This window comes from Sinohyriopsis cumingii, unplaced genomic scaffold (assembly GCF_028554795.1).
Source record: "Sinohyriopsis cumingii isolate HCF-2022 unplaced genomic scaffold, ASM2855479v2 utg001944l, whole genome shotgun sequence".
Classification (NCBI taxonomy): domain Eukaryota; kingdom Metazoa; phylum Mollusca; class Bivalvia; order Unionida; family Unionidae; genus Sinohyriopsis; species Sinohyriopsis cumingii.
In genome coordinates this window covers 38,372-60,810 of record NW_028316088.1, presented here as the reverse complement: position 1 = coordinate 60,810, position 22,439 = coordinate 38,372, and the positions used below count along the sequence as shown (strand labels likewise).

The 22,439-nt window shown below is 34.5% G+C and overlaps 1 protein-coding gene across 9 annotated transcripts in view; it reads left to right on the top strand.

Moving 5' to 3' along the window:
* The window catches only part of LOC149771334 (protein madd-4-like), a 243,736-nt gene that overhangs the window by 207,662 nt on the left and 13,635 nt on the right, over positions 1 to 22,439 (top strand). For 8 of the 9 annotated variants that reach the window (XM_089948612.1, XM_089948609.1, XM_089948611.1 and 5 more), the window contains 9 exons: positions 1,398 to 1,631; positions 2,444 to 2,629; positions 3,757 to 3,890; positions 8,388 to 8,589; positions 8,910 to 9,048; positions 14,139 to 14,165; positions 19,994 to 20,045; positions 20,396 to 20,526; positions 22,093 to 22,224. In XM_089948612.1, coding sequence (XP_089804738.1) covers positions 1,398 to 1,631; positions 2,444 to 2,629; positions 3,757 to 3,890; positions 8,388 to 8,589; positions 8,910 to 9,048; positions 14,139 to 14,165; positions 19,994 to 20,045; positions 20,396 to 20,526; positions 22,093 to 22,224 — 1,237 coding nt within the window. The remainder of the gene's footprint in view (positions 1 to 1,397; positions 1,632 to 2,443; positions 2,630 to 3,756; positions 3,891 to 8,387; positions 8,590 to 8,909; positions 9,049 to 14,138; positions 14,166 to 19,993; positions 20,046 to 20,395; positions 20,527 to 22,092; positions 22,225 to 22,439) is intronic. The other variant, XM_089948617.1, reaches the window with a different exon arrangement.

Below are 22,439 nucleotides of genomic sequence, written 5' to 3'. Positions count from 1 at the left end.
ACAAGACCGTGTGTATTTATGTCCTTGATAATACGCCTCATTACATGATTAAAATACAAAAATATGAGACTACTCCAGGTGTTTTGCTCATCTGTTTGCATGTTATCAATGGGGTGGGGTGCGTAAATGTAATAGGGTTTTCCATAAAGCCGCCAGCATCGACGACTAAAGTTTCTTTTTATCTAAATATTTTGGGAGTCACATATCTCTGTTTCACCCACACAGGTCTTAAAGTTAATTTTAGACATACTAAATTTGGTTGGTCACTTTTAAGTAAGATTTCAATTTCGGTCAGTCAAAACAATGGATTTTATATTCAAGTCCAGGCTCGCTTATAAGTCCAGTCCAGCTGAAAACTGAACATACCCATATCTGCCATCGCATAATGCGCCGTTAGATCTGGGTCTATGTAAAAAAAATTAGAAGTCATTTTTACAACAACGACTGGTCATGGTCTAATTTAAAAGTGAATATGTAATTTCTTGCTTCAGTGTCATACTAGCATTGTAATTTAACTTGTTTTTGAAGAACAAGCCACGTGCGTTTTTAATTGTGTGGTCTATTCTTTATTCATTAAATATAATATTGATTGTGAACGTCCCGAGCCTTAGATTAAAATTTGCTTCAAAGGTATCATCGTTCCTTCAGCTCTCTTGTATGTTCTCGGGCACGAATATCATGCTTTTAAAGCAAGGGGAGTAACTAGCACAATGCACTCTATGGTCAATACCGTAAGAGTTACTTTTTTATATTAATTTACCGGTAAGATGTACAAGAGATTTACGTACTTTATATTTTGTGTCTTGCTGACATACTTATTTATTTCATCACTTCACCATCAACAAGATAGGATCCTAACAAATGACAAGCATGTAACATAAGGATTTTCTTGCAACACTGTTTCGACGGAACATTTACATGTTTTCCAAATGTTTTTTCTTTTTAATATTTGTTTTACAAATTTTGTTATGTTGTTAGAAACAGCCATTTGCTCCTTGTTTGTACTTCTGTCTCGCGTTTATGTTCACGAATGATATTTTCTATGATGTCAGCAAAATGCGATATGCTTCGATACCATATTGGTTTAGTCTTCAGACTTGGAATACCGTTTAGAAGATAAAGACTGCACCAAATGGGTAATAAATGCGTTCTTCATTTAAAACTCCGGAGGGGAGGGGGGTGATGTTTGTCTTGTGTTATGTTCGGTGCTTAGAGACAAACTTGTTTTATTGTTTCTCGTTTATATATAGATATTATACGTATTTTTATTTCGACTGCATATATATTTTACACGTGTTTTTGTTTCATAATGCCATTTTGAAAAAAGTTTCGGTATCATAATTGCAATATTTTGCATACGATTTCCATTAAGTATACTTGTGGTAATTTTGCTACAGCCTTGTGACGAACAAGAAACTGACTTAAGAACGTCCCAGTGCACGTCTTACAACAATGTTTCGCTGCACGGGAACTACTATCAGTGGGTGCCACACCATGTCCCCACAGAGCCTTGCGCGCTGTACTGCCGTACCACAGAGACCGGTGTCATCCTCAAAATTCAACCCGTCGTAATAAATGGTACAGCGTGTGGTGCACAGAACCGAGGCGTATGCGTCAGCGGAAGATGTAGGGTGAGTTTGAAGATTTTTTTAAATGGATACTTATAAGGAGTCAGAATTTCGCAGATTTTGTCCACATTTAAATTTTTTTTTAAAAATTTGTCTTGGGAACGATTGATAATAATTAATACAAATGAATTAATAATAAAATTAAACCAATAAAACAATAATCATGTATTCATGAGGATAGGCCTGTACAAGCTGGACATCTTTTTGGAGAAGTTTCATCTACGACAAAACGCCTTGTAGATAGAGGCTTCTTATATCAATCAGCTTTTTGTCTTTAAATATTGTTACATACTCTTATCTCGTTGTTTTACAAGTGAAGCTTGAAGGGTAATGTGCAAGATAATGATGGTAATAAATCGACGGTGGAATTTGTTTTGGTTCTATTTTTGTTTTCTCTCCTCATTTGTGACGGATTGTAAATACGGACCTGTTCATCTATACCGATCACTGTCTTGGTTCAGGCACTTCCCTTTCCTCAGCCAGACTTACTGATGAAGAAATTTACCTTCATAGGGCATTTGTATACCCCACCCCTCCACCAGTTTGTGCGATAAAAGTATATTACTTGTCACCTTCAGCGTTTTTGTATTGTGCTGTAACTTCACACATGGAGAGAATGTATGTTTTGTCCGTCTTAAAAACCCGTAATGGAAAGAACGCCAAAATGACTTGAGATAACAGGCAAAGTACCTTACCAGGAGGATATTGTAATACTGGTTGAATATCTACGGGGTTTGAACATTTATATTCGGTTCTTGCCTTCAAAATCAATAAAGGAAACTTTTTATCAACATGTACCTATATTCTGATTTCAGAGAGTTGGTTGTGATGGCGTTGTAGGATCAAGAAAAACAGACGACATTTGCGGAGTTTGTGGCGGAAATGGAGAAACCTGCACCCAGAAGATGCAAGATCTGCCTTATGTAGTATCAAGTCCTGAAAAGAATGTTGAACTATTCAGATGGGATATCCAGTGGAAGGCTTGCTCGGCAACCTGCGGTGTGAGTACAGGAAATGGGAATGACATCAAAACCCCTTTAGACCTTGAATTTATCAGCTTTAAAAGGAAATTATTTTTGATGAGGTGTTCGAAACCTTATAGTACGTCCTCTCGAACTTAAGTTTATTTGCCTTGTTTATTTTCAGGGAATAGCTTTCTACGGAAAGTGTAGTAATTTAAAAACAACATGGCGCGGACTTCCACGACACCTTTTGTACATAAAATTGAATCAATATGTCAAAAAATATAGAAATTGATGTTTATATAGTTGTTTTTGGTAGTACTTTTACACCTAATCACAAAACGTTTGACATTCTATAGTTTCAGCATACCCCCCTCCCCCAGCAGCTTGTAACCCCCTCATGCCATTCTTGTTTACATTTTGTCATCTGCATCCAGTGTATGAAATGTCTGATACTAATATTTCCAAAAAAAAGAATAAAAGGAAAAATATATACCCATACATCTCAATGTTAGGGAAATTTACGGATTTATCCAAATCATAGGGAACACTGAACTACATCAATCCTGTTATACGAACAACGCATACTTGCCTATGCAAATATGGATGCCATTTTAGTGTTGCATTTCCATTAGGTTTGAATCACGAAGACTGTGACAGTATTAGGCTACAGCTTAGTGACAATCAAGTTAGAAATTATAATCAGTAAACGAAAAGAGTAACTTTTGCACATTTTTTATATCACTGATGCATTTTTAGGGGGATACAAGCTGATGGAGGTGTAGGCTCAGGCTTTAACCAATGTGAAGTTTGATGAAAAGTAAATGGTATCTGCATAACTTTTACAGACAACTATCATAGTAGCATACATCTTTATATATTCCAGCTGCCTGGCAAAAACCCTTATTTGCTGAATGATCTCTCTCTCACTCTCTCTCTCTCACACACATACACATGCACAGACACAAAAAAGTAAGTTGGAATTTACTGATATTAAAGAAAAATGTGTATATAGATAAAGACATTTTTCAGAATGCATATTTTTTTTATTAGATACTTTCCAACAAATCAGTGATTGCAATATGATATCTAAAGGCACGTTACAGATAAACGTTAGGTACAGAATCAGTTGTAGACATGCAGGTTATGGTTGTGATGTATTTCAGACAGGAACTCAGTTGGCTGTAGTGGTGTGCATAGAAAAAGCAACAGGAAAGTCGAGGCCTGACCATCTCTGTGACCTCAAGACCAATCCTCACCCTCAACCACGACCTTGCATATTACCAGAGTGTCAATACAGGTAATTTTCCATCTTGGTAATTCCTACCTATTCTATCTTTATTACCATATGATACTGCCTCCTCTTCTGGATGTTGCAGATATACTGCATTAACTCTACATCTTTATGATCCCTGGTTCAATCTCAGATTCTGGCATGTTGATTGGAAAGTTGTAGCAGGCCTTACCAGTGTAAGTGGTTTTCGTCAGGTCCTTCATTTTCCCTCAGCTAAAAGAATGCCCATCACAAGCACCTGTGCCATAAAAAGTACATTGTATCAACTGTCAGAACTGGTTCAGTTGACGAAAAATAAATGTATTGTTTTCATAATGTGTGGTCATTAGGACACACACAAATACACATTCACACACACATATGCACATAATGCAGTGCAGACATAATATAATAAAACAATGATTACATGGCAGCAAGAACCTATTTCTTGGAAATGCTGGGTGCTCACCTGCTCAACACAGAATATATATCAAAACTCTAAGTATGCTAAAATTGTTGTAATCTTGCTTTTATTAATAATGGCTAAACTGAAGAAGACTAGTGCACTGGAGATATGCACACATACACACATATTTAGTTAAATGCAAGAGGTCTCACTAATGAGCAATCAATCAAATCCTGTGTGAATCTGAATTTGACAGTCCATGCTGACGCTATTTCCAAGTACCTCAAAACAACAATCTATGTCAGCTTAAAGGTCCTTAAACATGTAGACACTACAAATGATTTTTCACTAATTACTTAATGAACACACATCACAAAACTCTAAATAATTTTACAGTGGCATGTTTTTCTTATTTTATGTCTGTATGATTCCTCAGAAAAGTTTTTCCAAGCTGAATATTAGTACTTCACACTATGCAATACAAAAGACAAACAAAATACCCAATACAAAAGATGAACAAAATACCCAATACAAAATTTATTGGTATCTCAAACTGCTAAACCCATATGCCTAAAACATGCCCCATAATTCCTCATGCTAAGAACTTTAGGCAGGATCCATTTTACAAAACTACTTGATGATGTCCTTCTTGTCGATACCCTGATGATCTGAGCCAAAATAATATGATGACAACCCAAGGATCCAGCAAAATAGCATTGAAACTTAAGTCTCTTATCCACAGTGTAAATTAAGTAATGCTAATGTCTCACTTATACACAGTTAAAACAATCTAGCCCCAAAATTCCATCAGACTTAATGTCAGCTATGACAAAAGCATGTGGTCTTTTGATGCATTTCCAAGCAATCAAGAACTTGGCTTGACCATGAGTGCTAGTCTTGTGACTGAATGCACTGAATCATTGACAAAGTGTTTCTTTCCACTGTCTGCTGATGATAGAAACAGCAGCACCTGTGTCTGCTAGCAGAGCAAGCTCTATTCCATTAACTAAACATTGTGTATACAATCATAGGTTTTCATTCACACAACTTACAGGCTTGGGGTTTCCTGTGTGTTTTGTTTTCTTAATGCCTCCTTTACACTAGTTGCTCTTCTTCCATCTTTGCTTAAATGCTTGGTACACTAACATTGGTAATGGCCCAAATGATTACAATTCCAGCAGTTGGCTTTTATTGCCTTGTATCATGGTACCTATTGGTGCTGATAGGCTTCTTTTTCTCTACGTTCCTCACTCGTTTTCTTGTTTTGCACCATATATAGCTCTACTTTCATTCTAGTTTTCTTATTACTATTTTACCATTGTCATTCACTTCTTCACACCTTTATATGGTTTACTTTAGTCCAGGAGGTATTTCATTCATTCTTCTGAAACAGCATCAAAGGAGCAGCTTATTCTCTGCATCCTGGTTGTCAGGTGCAAAGCAAGCTTCCAGAGAAGCTTTTAACTTCCCAAACTTGAATTGACTATGCAGGACTTGAGGATCCATCAAGGCTTAGAGGGCATTCTTCCTTAAGCATGCCAAGCGCAATTTGCAACCCCTTCTTGATTTTGTTCCACAGTGCTCAACATGTGTCATATAGTCAAGAATGACTGTGAACCATCATAAATATTTGCCTTAATAATCTCCTTATTTCAAGCTGGAGAAATATTAAACTGCTCTTTTCTAGTGCCAACCTCCATGATCTGTTTTACCTTTGCATCTCTGTCTCTCTCTCTCTCTTATCTTTGACTTCACTGGAGCTCTCAATCAAACATGCTCTTAAAAATTGATCCATGGTTCAGCTTAATTTTTCAAGTTTCTCAGTGATGAGGGTGTCCATGGTTTTGACAAAGCTATCAGTCTGTGAACTAATTACCCTCTATGGAACTTAAGAGGTGTTTCAATCATAACTTTAAAAACTTTTGCCATCTGGTGCCACCACCTTAATTATTATCGTGAACCCCAAATCTTCAGACCTGGCACTGAATGCATGTATATTTGCATCAAAATTTGTACTCTCATACTGAGTAGAAATCATAATGAATTGATAATCACTCTCAGTGTTGATACTCTTCTTGTACTTTTCGGTGTATCAGTAACCACATTGTTTGTGCTCCCTTCCATGGCCATTGTAACAGATGATTTATTTATAGTAAATCACACATCAGTTTTTCCTTTTTTCAGTTGCAATGTAGAATGATTATTTTTGTCTAATCAGTTTTGTCTGCTAATTAGTGCTGTTCAAGAGTATGTACTACACCACTGGAAAGTTTACAAAAATGATATCAAGTTTTCAGCTTAGTGAAACCACAGTTGGGGTGGGGGTGAGTTAGAAGGGTTTTGTAAGGTTCTGCTTTGGTTAATCAAGCATACTAAGCTATGTATTCATGACTCAAATGGCTAGGAACTCATAACAAATCATGATCATTTTAATTTGCCCTTGAGAGTTGAGATTTCAATCAGTTATTTTTTAACTGAAAATGCAGTTCAGGTATCATTGTGTCTGGTTGAGACAAAGAAATGTTTGTCACTGACCCACTTTTAGGAAGCAGAAGTGCCCTGTGTTATTTAAAACATACTCTATTCCATGTTCAACTTATATCCTACCAGTAACAGCAACAGATCGTAAAGAACTAAAACAAACAAATAGATTTTCTTCATCTGATAAATGTTCTGATGCATGAAACAAACCTCCAAGGAAGTTTTTGCTTCCAGGAGGGTGCATTTCACTTCCAGTTGTCATGTTGAATCGTCCAACTTCTTTGAAACTATTATCATCACAATATATAAATATCACAACTTTATCCCAAATCCCACAGCTGCCACCAGAAAATCTCTTTTGTTGGTATTCAGGCCCAGGCCTTCTTGTCTGTTGGTATTAAGGTAAAGGCCTTCTTGTCTGTTGGTATTCAGGCCTTGGCTTTCTTGTCTGTTGGTATTCAGGCCCTGACCTTCTTGTGTGTTGGTACTGAGGCCCTGGCATTCTTGTCTTTTAGTATTCAGACCCTAACATTCTTGTCTGTTGGTATTCAGGCCCTGACCTTGTCTATATCTATTCAGATCCTATCCTTCTTTTCTGATTGCATTCTGGTCCTGTCCTTTTTGTCAGTTGATTTCAGGCCCTGGCCTTCTTGTCTGTTTGTATTCTGGTCCTGGCCTTCTTGTTTTGGTACTCAAGTTCCAGCCTTATTGTCTGTTGGTATTCTGGTCTGGCCTTCTTGACTATTGGTAATCTGGTCCTTGCCTTCTTGTCTGCTGTTTTCAGGCCCTGGTCTTCATGTCTGTTGGTATTCAGGCCCTGGCCTTCATGTCTGTTAGTATTTAGGCCCTGACCTTCTTGTTTTTATATATATATTCAGATCCTAGCCTTCTTTTCTGTTCCGTAGTCTGGTCCTGGCTTTTGTATCCATTGTGTTCAGGCCCTGGCCTTCTTGTCTGTTGGTATTCAGGCCCTGGCCCTCTTTACTGTTAGTATTCTTGTCCTGGCCTTCTTGTCTTGGTACGTGGGTCCCTGCCTTCTTGTCTGATATTTGCTTGCAATTTAGGAGATTCAGATGGTTTCTTATGAATAACCAATAAATTATTGGTATTCACAGTAATAAAGTTTGAAGGATACCATTTATGCAAAAATATCATCAACTGTCAGTAGTTCTCGAATTTCTGAGTAAATATAACACATGTTTATTTACTGTGATTTGCAGCTCAACAACTATTTTATTTTATTACAGCGTTTTGAACCAATAAATTTGAATTTCAGCAATATCCTTTCTAACAATTAGTCTCAAAAATACTACAGTGATTTTTTTCTTCTAGATGCAGTACTTTTAATTATAATGTTTTATGTATAACAGTCTGTCTCACAGCTATTCTTATAGTGCTAGACTGAATTACACAAGGCTTTATAATATGCTTTCCACCATGCTGATAGATGCAATGCATTCATTATTTGAGTTATATTACTACAGGTTCCTAGGATTGGTATCAATGTGAAACTTATTTGAACAATTATTCAGTCATAGAAACAACATTAGTAGTTTATGATGCATGTAGAATGTGACTATGATGTTGTCCCTGTATCAATGCATTTCCCTGTCTAACATTTTAGGTCTATTTTACAGGTGGTTGATGTTGAAATGGAGTGGGTGCAGTACCACATGTGCTGCAGGTTTGCAGCATCGCAAGGTGGCCTGTGTAGACACACAACAAGGTCAAGGTCAGAGGCAGGTCAAGGACAGTTATTGCAATGGTGACAGGCCAGAAAGTGAAAGATCATGTGACCTAGGCCCCTGTCCAGTTTGGTTGGCAGGACCTTGGACCAAGGTCAGGGTCACAACTGTTTTCTATCACACATCATATTAAGTGTGTCATGTGATATTTCACATGTTGACTTCAATTTGTTAAAGTAACAAATTAAATATTCTTTCATTGCTTGCATCAGTATAGTAGTGATTACAAAGAAATTTATTTACAATGAATATAGTATTAATCAAGCTTACATTATCTTTACCATTCAGGAACAGTTTCTTTTAAGCCTAGGACTGCAGCTTGAATTTAAAATAGGTATGCATATTAAATAAAATTTGAAAATATTTGCTATAATTTTTACATTTTAATTCTGATTAACCATGGATTTGTTTCAGTGTTCTGGGTTTTGTGATCATGGAACACAAAAGAGAAAAGTGATCTGCAGCTCAAAGTCAGGTGCCCCCTGTAACCTAGATGAGAAACCAGCAAGCAAAAGGTCCTGTTATACAGGACATCAATGTGAAAGTCAACCAGGTAAAAATATACTGAAATATATTTCCTAGCTATCTATCAAAGAAATCCTGTTAATAAGATGTTAAATTTTGAAGAAATTCTTTTAAAGATCCTTTTCTGCATAAGACATCTGACCCCATGTTACACTTTGTAGCATACACTATGATGTTTTGATAAAGATTTGCTGGTAATAATTTATTGTATTGTTGGTTCATATAAGCACAATACATTTAAATAAATATGCATACATCTAGGACGAGATCATTACATGTATGTACCCATGATATGCCTTATCAGTTTAAAGGTTTTATATTTTAAATAAAAAATCCTGTCATCATAGCTATATACATCCTAATATTTCCTTCATATAAACGAAAACAACGAAACACACATCACTGATATTATTTGCACTGGATTAAAATTCAGTTAGGAAAAATTGCCATCTAGATTAACAAGGGTAAAATATAATCCCTCCTAAACTTATGGCATGCTGTTTACTCTTCAGTTCCTAAGAATAGCTTGTGTTCCTGTCACTTTTATATACATGTAGCTCTATTGGCCTTTAAGACTTGAAAAAGATGTTAAGGGACATAACTCACTCTAACCTTTAGAGTACATGTACTCAGAATGGTCCCCTCCCTTGATATAGTCTGACATTCTCTGTGTAATACTTCAAATAATATAGAACTTCAGTAGAAAATAATCATTAAAGTAATTGCTTAAATAATTCTCACAATATTCTGTGAATTTCTTTGTTAAGAGATGCAAATAGAAAAGAATTAAAACATTTTTAATTAAAATTGCACATATGCAGAGGCATGTTGCAATTTGCTAATGATAATAAAAAGGTACATGATTATTAATATCTCACAATGTAGGTTTGTCCATTTGATCCAGTTTAATGTACTATCTTATCCTGATTCTCCATGCTATCAGTATTATTAGTCCTATGATTAATGATATTGACTTGATGAAAGGACGAAAAGTGCTCAGAAACTCATCAAATACATGGATGTAACATGGTTTTACTAACACCATTTTTCATCAGTTTATTAATATTATTCATCCTTCTTTCAGACACATGTAATAATAATAATAATAATGAGGACTTTGTATAGCGCCTAATCTTTAGAAGCTCTAAGCGCTTTACAACATTAGACAACACCTATAAGATAAAAGACATATAATAATATTATTACAGAAACAAACACCATGAAATTAGAAAAACATTAAAAAATAAAAAGCATGCTGAGAATATTTCAGGTAGGAAGCATTATTAGGTCTTTAAGTTTGTTCTTGCAGTCGAAATAAGTGAGTTTTGAGAGCCCTCTTGAATGTGTCTTTGTGTCTAAGTTAAGTGGGCAATTCATTCCACATTTCTGGGCCCTAGTATGCAAAAGAACGCTGTTCATATGACTTTGTTTTCATAGTGGGAATAATGAGTATATGATTGTCAGAAGAGGAGCGTAAGTATCTTGCTGGTGTGTACACATGGGTGAGGTCGGATAGGTATGTTGGACTAGAGTCCGACAGTGAAACGTAGCACAGAGAACAAATTTTGTGTTTGATTCAGGATCGAATGGATAGCCAGTGTAGGGTACAGAGCAGCGGGGAGGTGTGCTCTGATCGTGGTACTCTAAGTATGATCCGAGCAGCTGTGTTTTGTACTTTTTGAAGTTTCTGGAGTAGATATTGAAATGAACCAGACAGAATTGAGTTACAATAGTCCAGTCTTGAAAGTACTAATGAACACACAAGTGTTTTAGTGGCTTCAGCTGAAAGATATTTGCGAATTGAGCTGATGCATCTCAGCTCTAGATATGCAGCCTTGCATATATGTTCATGACATGTTGGTGCAATGTGAGAGTACTGTCCAGAGTAACACCTAGGTTTTGTACTGATTGTGTGAATTTAATGTTGGCGTTGCTGATATTTATTGTTTGAGGTAAAGGATGTGAATGAGAAAGTCTTTGTGTTGTGATCAAAATGGCCTCAGTTTTATCATCATTCATCTGCAGCTTGTTATGTCATCCATGATTTCACATCAGAAATGCACCTCTCTACATCTTGGATGGTAGCATCAACTTCAGTTGGGTGGCAAGATGTGTATATTTGGGTGTCATCAGCATACAATTGGTGAGACACTGGATGATGATCTATGACACTTGAGAGCGACTGAGTGTACAGAATGAAGAGAACAGGTCCAAGAACAGACCCCTGTGGAACACCACAACATAAATCAACTGGGCTGCAGTGTATTCCATTTGCAGATACAATTTGTGTCCTGTTGACCAAGTAGGACTTGAACCACAGTAAGGCTGTATCATGAATGCCAAATACATGCTGGAGACGGTGAAGTAATATATCATGGTCTATTGTGTCAAATGCTGCAGACAAATCAAGGAGGGTGAGGACTGTAATCTTTCCGCTATCCAATGCAGAGAGAATGTCATTAACTACTTTTAGAAGAGTAGTTTCAGTACTGTGGCAAGGGCGATATGCAGATTGTACATTGCTAAAAAGACGGTTTGAATTTAGATGAAAAACAAGCTGGGATAGAACAACCTTTTCTAAGATTTTCTATATGAATGGGAGATTAGAAACTGGGTGGTAGTTCTTTAAATCGTTATGGTCTAGTGTTGGTTTCTTCAGCACAGGCTTTACAATGGCAGTTTTGAAAAATGATGGGAATTCCCCGGATGAGAGAGAGGTATTAATAACATCAGTTAGTGAAGGCAATACTGGATCTAAGCACTCAGACAGCAGTGATGTTGGAATTGGATCAAGTTCACATGACTTTGGTGCACCCTTCATCAGGATTGTACGTACGAAATCCATAGAGACAGGTTCAAATGCTGCTAATGGTTGCCGCTGAAATTCTGTATCCCAACTGTATGGTGATGATGAGTCAGTTGAAATTGTGGTGTCAAGCTTATCTCTAATGGTTTGTACTTTGTCATGGAAGAAATTTGCAAACATGTCCGGAAGGTCGACTGGAGAGAAGGTAGTTGGCAGTGGTGTTGATTTGTTCCTTCACATTAGCTTGTTAGTAATCTCGAAGAGCTCTTTGCAGCTGGAACTTTCCATGATATTAATACTGTAGTAGGCTGATTTTGCTGCATGTATATGAGAGACATGTATTTAAGACATGTTATCAAAGACACATAATTATGATATTACAACTTTTTTCTTTGAATTCTGTTTTCTATGACAACTTTCTGAAAAGTAGGAATTCTGCCCATACCCTAATCATCTGGTCATATACATTCCGAGTGAGATTTGGTTTTCGGAGGGGGGAAAGATTCTTTCTTTTTGTTCTGTTTTTACTTTTTGGTTTTTCTGTTAATAGTTATACTTAGGTACCTGCACTAAAAATTTGTTTTAAAAATCAAGCCAATTCTTAGAATCTCCTGAAAAGAATTTCACTAAATTTTACAGAAAGTTCAAGCAATAAAGGCCTTTCACATTTGCACTAAATTTTACAGAAAGTTTAGGCAATAAAGGCCTTTCACATTTGCACTAAATTTTACAGAAAGTTCAGGCAATAAAGGCCTTTCACATTTGCACAAATTTTACAGAAAGTTCAGGCAATAAAGGCCCTTCACATTTGCACTAAATATTACAGAAAGTTCAGGCAATAAAGGTATTTCACATTTGCACTAAATTTTACAGAAAGTTCAGGCAATAAAGGTATTTCACATTTGCACTAAATTTTACAGAAAGTTCAGGCAATGAATGCCTTTCACATTTGCACTAAATTTTACAGAAAGTTCAGGCACTAAAGGTTTTTCACATTTGCACTAAATTTTACAGAAAGTTCAGGCAATGAATGCCTTTCACATTTGCAGTAAATTTTATGGAAAGTTCAGGCAATAAAGGCCTTTTACATTTGCACTAAATTTTACAGAAAGTTCAGGCAATGAAGGCCCTTCACATTTGCACAGTTTTTTTTTCAGAAGTTCAGGCAATAAAGGCCTTTCACATTTGCACTAAATTGTACAGAAAGTTCAGGCAATGAATGCCCTTCACATTTGCACTAAGTTTTACAGAAAGTTCAGGCAATAAAGGCCTTTCACATTTGCACTAAATTTTACAGAAAGTTCAGGCAATAAAGGCCTTTCACATTTGCACTAAATTTTACAGAAAGTTCAGGCAATAAAGGCCTTTCACATTTGCACTAAATTTTGCTGATTCACCATCAAATATTTCTGTAGTTGCTAAATCAGAAAAAGACAGCTTTCATCTCAAACACCACTTCACATATCTTCCACTTGACAGAAAGCATCCTGGGAATTGGTCCATTCAAATGTATAAAAGTGATTTTAATTGAGCTTACAAAACATAGCCTTAATTTATAAAACAGGAAAAGCATTTCAATGCTTTTTTCTCAAAAATAAACTGAACATAATTTACTTAAATTTGACAAAAAGCACTCTAGCGTGAAAGATTTTAATATTTTTTTTTAAAAATAATGACACTCTGCCATCTAGTGGCCATTATTATAGCTGTTCTTACAAAAATTAGAAAACATCTAAAGAACTCTTTCCAAAGTAGCTCATTATAATTACCTTAACAATCACAGTGAGCATTCCTGGTCTTTGCCTGGGTATCAGAGTGGTCTGTGCCTGGGTATCAGAGTGGTCTATGCCTGGGTATCAGAGTAATCTATGCCTGGGTACCAGAGTGGTCTATGCCTGGGTATCAGAGTGGTCTATGCCCAAGACTCAAACCTACATGAACCAAGGTGAGATGTCAGTGATCTGTGATCTCTAAAGGCAAGAGTGTAAAACCTGTCAAAAATCTGGGGCCCCTAGATCAATTTCATCCTTAAAGTAAAAGCAATTCAATACACGTTGTAATGATTGAATTCAGATGAATGTTACATGTTTTCTTTAAACAGCATTTCATGAAAAAGAGCAAATATGTATACATAATTCTAGAATTATTCAGCCTCGAACTGATTTATGTTATTTGCTATATTGGAAAATAAACTTCTAATTGAAGTCCATTCCATTGTATTATTATTATGACACAGAACAGCATAATTTTATTGAAAGTTTATTAATGTAATATTTAAATGCAAAGTAGTTTTTTTTATCTCCATTTTGAAGAGCCCTTTTTGGATTATCAACAGGATGGTAAGTCCTTGTGTTAGAAGCTAGATGTATAATGAATGTTGTATTTAGAAGCTCATTGTAGCATGTAACCCAGGAATATTTGTGTAAATAATTGATCAATGTTTTGATTCCTTGACTTTTACTAAATAAAGCTAAAAAAAAGTTTATTTTATAGGTGGATTTTTTCTGGGTTTTCAGTATCAAGATAATCATGCTTGCACACTGATTTTATTGAATTATTTACAATCAATGATTCAGACTTTTAGTACTGATTTTGTTTAGAACAGTTGACATCTATAAACTTGGATAGTTACAGTTCAGATTAAAGAGAAAACAACTTTTCAGGATAGATCATGAGGAATTAATTTGGAAAAACAAGCAAAAATCAAATTTGCAGCATCAGTAGCAACTTTTAAAATAAAAATTATTCAAAATATTCTTCAGTGACAATAGAAGAGAATTTGGTTAATTAGCTTCGAAACTCATCCAATAAATTTGTATATTCCTATAATAATACATCACGATAAATAAATCTTACATTCTTGAACCTGTTTGTTTTTGCTTATAGATTCAATTTGATATGATAATTAAACCAAATTATACGCGAAGTTCTACAGACTTATTAATTGTTTGTTTTGTTTTTTGGGGTTTTGGTTATTTATTTTTTTCTAGCTTGGGAGGGTTCCAGTCAGTATTTCTTTGATTGCAGATATTATAAGTATATTGTTAAAGAAAGCGATAGTTACAAATCATCCAGATTTCATCCAAATAACGAAATAAAAAGCCTGCTTAAAATATTAGAAGAAATAATATAATCCCATATTTTTTTTTATTTTGCCATCTTAGTCATGAACTGGTATATACCAAATTTTTACGTTATTTTTGTTAAATTTGTTATCATAAGTGCATCCACATGGTAGGTCAGCATCTTATTTAATTGCAATAAAAATTGGTGCTTTAATAGAATACTGGTTCCAAACGAGGACCAAGACAACATTATGCATTATTCATCTATGTTCCTTCTTGCATCATTAGCTACCCATATGGTTAGTTTGTGATCTTTTGCTGGCTCATTAATGCATGCCCTTGTTTGTTTATAAATGTTTTTAACTTAACTGTAACCAGTTGGACAAAATAACATTACATTGTTGTGCATACTGTCCTTTTTTAGACCCCAACTTTTCAATATTTTATCTGTTTTTCAGTGAAAAGGGTTAATTTTGTGATTTTAAATGGAGCAGTTTGCATATGTGTCATTTGTAGAGGAGTCTCTCGCAATATGGGTCTCCATCCTGTACTTCTACACTACTGCATGGAAGACGACATCTCACACATTAAAAAATGAAATGCAAAATTATATCACTTGACCAAATTGTCTTGAATTAATGATGGGAAACTGTATTTTGATGTAAACTTGAGATTTGGTATTTGATGTAAACTTGAGATTTGGTATTTTATCCTGACATGCAGAGGGGTAAAAAAATGAGCTTTCTGTATCCAAAATTTCAACCTCTTTACACCTCTTTCCAGCAAATATCAAACCTGTCCTAATTTTTGCAAAGCTCAGTATGTTATGGTGCTGTTAATAAATCATGCTGAGATCTTATGAGAGAACACTAAAAACCGAAATGCCCCAGATAGTCAAGTAATGTTGATAGTTTGGCTTTGAAGTACTTGGTCTAAAGGTTTATTTTTTTCTGCTTTAATTTGGTAGAATTAATTTTTAAAATCAAAATTACTTGATATAATTTAAAAACTTAGTATGTGCTTCAAACTTCCATATGGGTCTCTCATAAATCGTGGCAATGATACTGCCCTTGGAAGAAGAGTACATGTAAAACCCATTATGATGCAGTCCTCCAGGTCCAAAGAATAACATTGTGACATAAGCGGGATCATGTTCACAAATTTTTCAAAAACATTCACCACAGAAAATGTGCATTCAAATTTCAATGTGATCAGTTTTAACTAACCTCTTGATCATATATCATTTGTTTTGGAAAATTCGGAAGTTAAGGCATCATTAAACACAGTGTTGAGATTACAAATCAGCGAGGGAAACAAATAATCACCTTTTCCGAGAGCATGTATTTAGGATGTTAAAAAGAGAGGCCACCTGTAGTGAAATAATGGGAGTCATGCTGCCATCATATTATAAGTGGAATCGTATTATAATGAATCTATTATAACAAATCACATTATAACGGGTTTTACCTGTACCAGTCGATTTCTCATGTAGTTACTGTTAGGGCTCAACCTTTCAAAATGCCAAAATTTTATCAAATGTACAACAAATGGAAATCAATATCTGAGCATTATAATCTGAAGAAATTTATTTTGTCAAACTGGTTGGAAAAAAGTCATTGCTAAATGGTGACTCTGTAAACATGTGCATTGCATGATATTTCCAACATCTTCATCTGGTGGGAGTTGAAGAAAGGATTTATTTTGCAGTTATAAACTCAAAGTTGCAACTAGAATGATGGAAATGTCTTTCCTTAATAATATTATTATATGCAATTTCGATCATGCAATTGGTATTATTCTTTCAATATTTATCATTTATAATATTGTCTGTCATTCATGACGTGTCTGGTTTCAAAATATTTATGTTAGGCTTAGTTACTGCTGTTCAAATGGTATATGAATTTTTACATTATGCTTAAAATAATATAATGTCTTCTAATCATGCCCAGTCATCTAATATCATGCCAAACAATTGTCCAATTTAAATAAATTGCATCATAATTACCTAGAAATTCTTTAAAAATGTCTCAAGAAGAATGTCTTGGTGTCTAACTTCATGCAGCCAAATTCTTGCCAAAAGGAGAGATTATGTTATCCGTTCATAGGGAAGTATCTGCAGACTTAACTCAATAATTGACTCATTTTACTATTGACTAATTGATCTAGTAATATTTTATGCTTCTCTCAGCATTGACTCATGTTTACTCATTTTCTCTAATACATAAAATCATCTGTCTCATCATCTCACTTCTTTCTTGGGAATGCGTTCAACAGTACATGTAATTTACTTATAAGTCATGACATATCTTATGACTCATATCATGCATCGTTTTCATATTTGTTCATGAACTGTCTCATTATTACTCATGAATATTGTCAAGAAGTTTCTCATATTTACTCATGAATTGATTCATCAATATTTTCTAGGTTAAGAATGAATATGATTCATAAGAAACGCAACAACTCTTATTCATTTTCTCACATATACTTATGAAATGTCTCATGAACTTCCCGATATTTATAATAAATTTTCTCACATATACTTATGAAATGTCTTGTGAACTTTCAGATATTTGTAAAGAATTTTCTCTCATATATTTATGAAATGTCTCATGAACTTTCAGATATTTATAATGAATTTTCTCACATACACTTATGAAATGTCTCATGAACTTTCAGATATATGTAATGAATTTTCTCACATTTATGAAATGTCTTATGAACTTTCATATATTTGTAATGAAGTTACTCATACACTTATGAAATGTCTCATGAACTTTCAGATATTTGTAAAGAATTTTCTTTCATATACTTATGAAATGTCTCATGAACTTTCAGATATTTGTAATGAATTTTCTCACATACACTTATGAAATGTCTGATGAACTTTCAGATATTTGTAAAGAATTTTCTCTCATACACTTATGAAATGTCTCATGAACTTTCAGATATTTGTAATGAATTTTCTCACATACACTTATGAAATGTCTGATGAACTTTCAGATATTTGTAAAGAATTTTCTCTCATACACTTATGAAATGTCTCATGAATTTTCAGATATTTGTAAAGAATTTTCTTTCATATACTTATGAAATGTCTCATGAACTTTCAGATATTTGTAATGAATTTTCTCACATACACTTATGAAATGTCTCATGAACTTTCAGATATTTGTAATGAATTTTCTCACATACACTTATGAAATGTCTCGTGAACTTTCAGATATTTGTAATGAATTTTCTCACATATACTTATGAAATGTCTCATAAACTTTCAAATATTTGTAATGAATTTTCTCACATACACTTATGAAATGTCTCATGAACTTTCAAATATTTGTAATGAATTTTCTCAGAAAGCTTATCCTGAATGATGATGATACACAATGGCAATGGTCACACCATTGAACTCCTAAACAAAATATGGAGAACCTTATTTAATTAGTAATAATGAATCTAATGACCCTCCACTCACATTTACTTTTGATTTGTCTTGTGAACTTTCTCATCTTGATTAACCCATTTAATGTGTATTTCTTAAATTATGTGATTATCACCATCAACACCCCACTTCACCGATGTTAATTCCGGGGGGGGGGGGGGGGGCGGCTTGAGTATAGCTACTGCTACGTCCATCTCGCTGCCCATTAATAATTTTGTTTCCTGAGTATAATTCACAAATCGTTTAAGTTATGCTTACCTAATGTGATACAAATGTCAGGCAAGTTAAATCAAGGCTGCTTTTGATGCTTTGAATTTTCTGCATTCAGTATTTATATTTTACCTTGGCAGCAAAGAACTGAATAAGTAGTACATAAGTTAATAAGAGAGTGATGAATGAAATTTGACACACATTTTTCCTGATGCTTAAAAGGTTCCAAATGAAAATAGCATCTCTCAGATATCAAACAGGACTGCCACAGCATCCATCATTAAAATTTTGAAATCTTGTTATGTAGTCATAAAATGTAAGGATTGTTTTCTTTAGCTCTACTGGCCAAAGACCAGAATAGCTGATACAGTAATCCTGACTCATTTAGTCAGTCCCTCGTTCATTTACAGTTGTTATCAATACTTGTCCTAAACTAATTGGAGGAAAATCATACAACGTTTCATGCAGTTTTCCTGAGGCATAGTCGGCCATACAGATTAAATGTTGCCCTTGAGACAGCCAAAATAGCTGTCATGGCAGCTATCTTGAAAATCGTGTTATCGCTACTTCTCCTGAATGGATGGTTGTGTCTGTATCTGATGACATTCACTGAAAGATTCTGTATGGTATGTAATTAGTCACGAATTAAAACTGTGCTGATCTTACTTCTAACATGGCCACCATTGCAGCCTTTTTGAAAATAGTGTTGTCTCTACTCCTCCTTAACAGAAGGCTGTATGACTTAGCATTTGCAACCAAAGTCTTCTCACAGTATGTAGCTGAAAATAAAGGTATGATATCCCTTCTTCTCCTGAATGGATGGTCAAATTGGAATGGGGTTTTCACTAAATGTAGTTGGTCCTAAATTAAATACAGCTTTCATGCCCATCTGACCGCCAACATTGCAGCCATCTTGAAAGTCTTGTTATTGTTACTGCTCTGTAATGAACAGTAGTATGAATATGGGGATTTTGCTGAAAGACATTGTGTTGATATCTAGCTGGATCAACTGATAATGGAGTTGATCAGACCTCCATCATGGCTGTGATGGGAGCCACCTTGAAAAGTTTGTAACCACCACTAATGTTGATTGGATGGTCATCGACACGGAGTTTCCCTTGTTAGAAAACAGTGCCATTGTGTGTATATTTGTGTGTGTGTGTGTGTATGTGTGTGTGTGTGTTTTCAACAATGCAAACTGGAATATCTAGTACATTTGTAATGGTTTAATTTAATTAAATCATATTTTTTGTTTCAGTCAACAAATAAAGTTGATTTAAAATGTCATGCTGACAAATTTTTTCCAACCGTGTATGTACTTTAATTGTCTGGATAATGCCATTAATTTGATTTTTAGTACATACCTGATCGTGTTTTATCATCACATTTGATAATTTTCTCATTTCATTTATTCTTGCTTGCTATATATATATTTATTTATGATTTTTAGATGATATACTAGGGATACCTGGTGATTTGGATGATCTATTCAGGATTCCAAGGTTTGTATAAATCTAAGTACCTACCATTTAATAGTTCTGAAGGTTAATTTTTATAAGTACACAGAGAAAGCAATAAAAATTTTCATAATATTCAAATATAAACAGGCTTACTAAATAATGATACTTTTGTTAAGACTTTTTAAAACCATTAGTCAGTTTAAGGTTTCATAAGTTTAAACATCCTAAAATCCTCTATTAATATCACTTGCATTAATGACAACAAATGATTTCCATGAAATGTCATACAGATGGATAGAAGATAGATAGATAACTGTAGTTATTATTTGACTTTTAATAAATTTATTAAATATCTAAACAGAGACTAATTGTAAATTGTCGTTAAATTTCAGATACAGCGTAGGAGAATGGAGCTTGTGTTCAGTAACCTGTGGTTCTGGCGTACAGACACGTGCAGTTGAGTGTAAGATCCCCAGAACTTTGTCAAAGCAAGAAGAAATGGTACCAGATTCACAATGCAAAGGTTTAGTAGTCCTATGTGATTTCTTCCTCTGTTTTGATAATGACAAGAACTGCAGTCTGGCAAAGCAGGGACAGATACGATTTTAATGCATCTGCACTGAATTGGATACTTGAATTACATGGAAATGATGTGTGCCTAAATTGTTGTTCATGATTTTATATGGTTCAAGTTTATTACATCAGTGGAATATTAATCTATGCAAGTCATGTGAGCGATGCAGACTGATATCAGTGGATTATTAATGTATGCAAGTCATCTGAGTGATGCAGACTGATTGATGTTTGAGCTGTAGATATTTTAACTATATTTGTTATCTTGTGTAGAGATGATGTACATTCATTATCACATCGTACGTTATCAAACATCTATATATCTAATACATTTGAAATGTTAATTAAATCCACTGCAACATTTTTGCCATTGTGCTGAAATATACACAGGTCCATCAGATGAATTTTAATATGCAGTGGTTCTCACTACCCATTGCATCCATGACCTCCATCATGAAGTTCCAAAGACCTTATAATAACAGTTGTTGTCAACTGCAGGGTTCTTAAATGCAGAAGTACTAAAAATAAATGTACTCAAATCACTAATTACCAAACAGTCATGTAACCCTAATTTCACACTTGCATGAGTTTATTACTTCATATTTGTATGACCCATCAGTAAGCCATTCCAAGCTGTAAATTGGTACTTTATACCATGTATCACATAAAAAGACCTAAACACCTAATACAATGAATTATTCCAATGTGAAATTAGTAAATGCTCATACTTTAGAATGTTCAGAGAATTCCCTCTGTTAAGAAGTTTGGTAGGATCCATTTTATGAAACTAGTACATGTTATCATATGATCTCATGAATACAACACATTATAACGGCTGTTCCTAGAAATTGGCTAAATACTTGGTTTGAGAAATATCTTCCCAACACCACCCACCATTATAAAAAAAAATAATCACTAAAATCTAGCAAAGCTATAAACACAAATACAAATAGCACATACCCTACCTTTATTATAATATTAAAACTTTTCCGTGTCTGCATATTTGGGGGTTTTCTTCAGGAGTGGGATGGCTGTCTCTGTGACTCCATTTCCAATGCCAGTCTCTATGACTCCATTTCCAATGCCACTTTAAACTCTCAGTTGTCTTCTACTCTACATGCCTAAATTATTAACACTAATGCCTAAATTATTAACACTAATGCCTAAATTATTAACACAAATGCCAAATTATGCATGACAAATACAGAAATGCACATAGATGTTTTTTTTCTGATTGTTTGATTTGTATAAATTATATTTTGACACATTCCTGTGCATAACAAGAACATCATTTAGCCCCATGGCATGAATGTAAAAGTACAAAGCAAGTTCATTGCTATGTCATAATATATCAATGAATACAGATTATCATAGGTTAGATAAAAATATTCAATATTGTACATGATTCTTTCTGTCTGATCAATGATGGCTGCATGTGTTTCTTTTTTGGTCAAGTTTATTCCTGAAAGAGAAGGAAAGAATTATTTCTTTACTTGAATAAAATACCTGTTTGCAGGGTTACGTCCACACAGTGAAAAGTCTTGCCAAATGGATGCATGTCCCAAGACACCTGCCAAGGATGGTAACTCTGGGATGTACAGCTGGCGGGTTGGCAGTAGTGGAGAGTGCAGTGTGACATGTGGTGCAGGTACAAAACATTAGAAATTCTTGAATTTACAATCTATACAGTATTAAGTCATTTGATTGTTGGCCAGGTTTGTATAGTACTGTATGAAGTAGGGTACAAAAAACAAAGAAATGCAAGAGAATCTATGCATAAAAGTAACCTTTATTATTTCATTAATGTAAATCAATTTGTAATGACAGTTCAAGTGATATTAATAGTTCCAACATTTTTCAGTC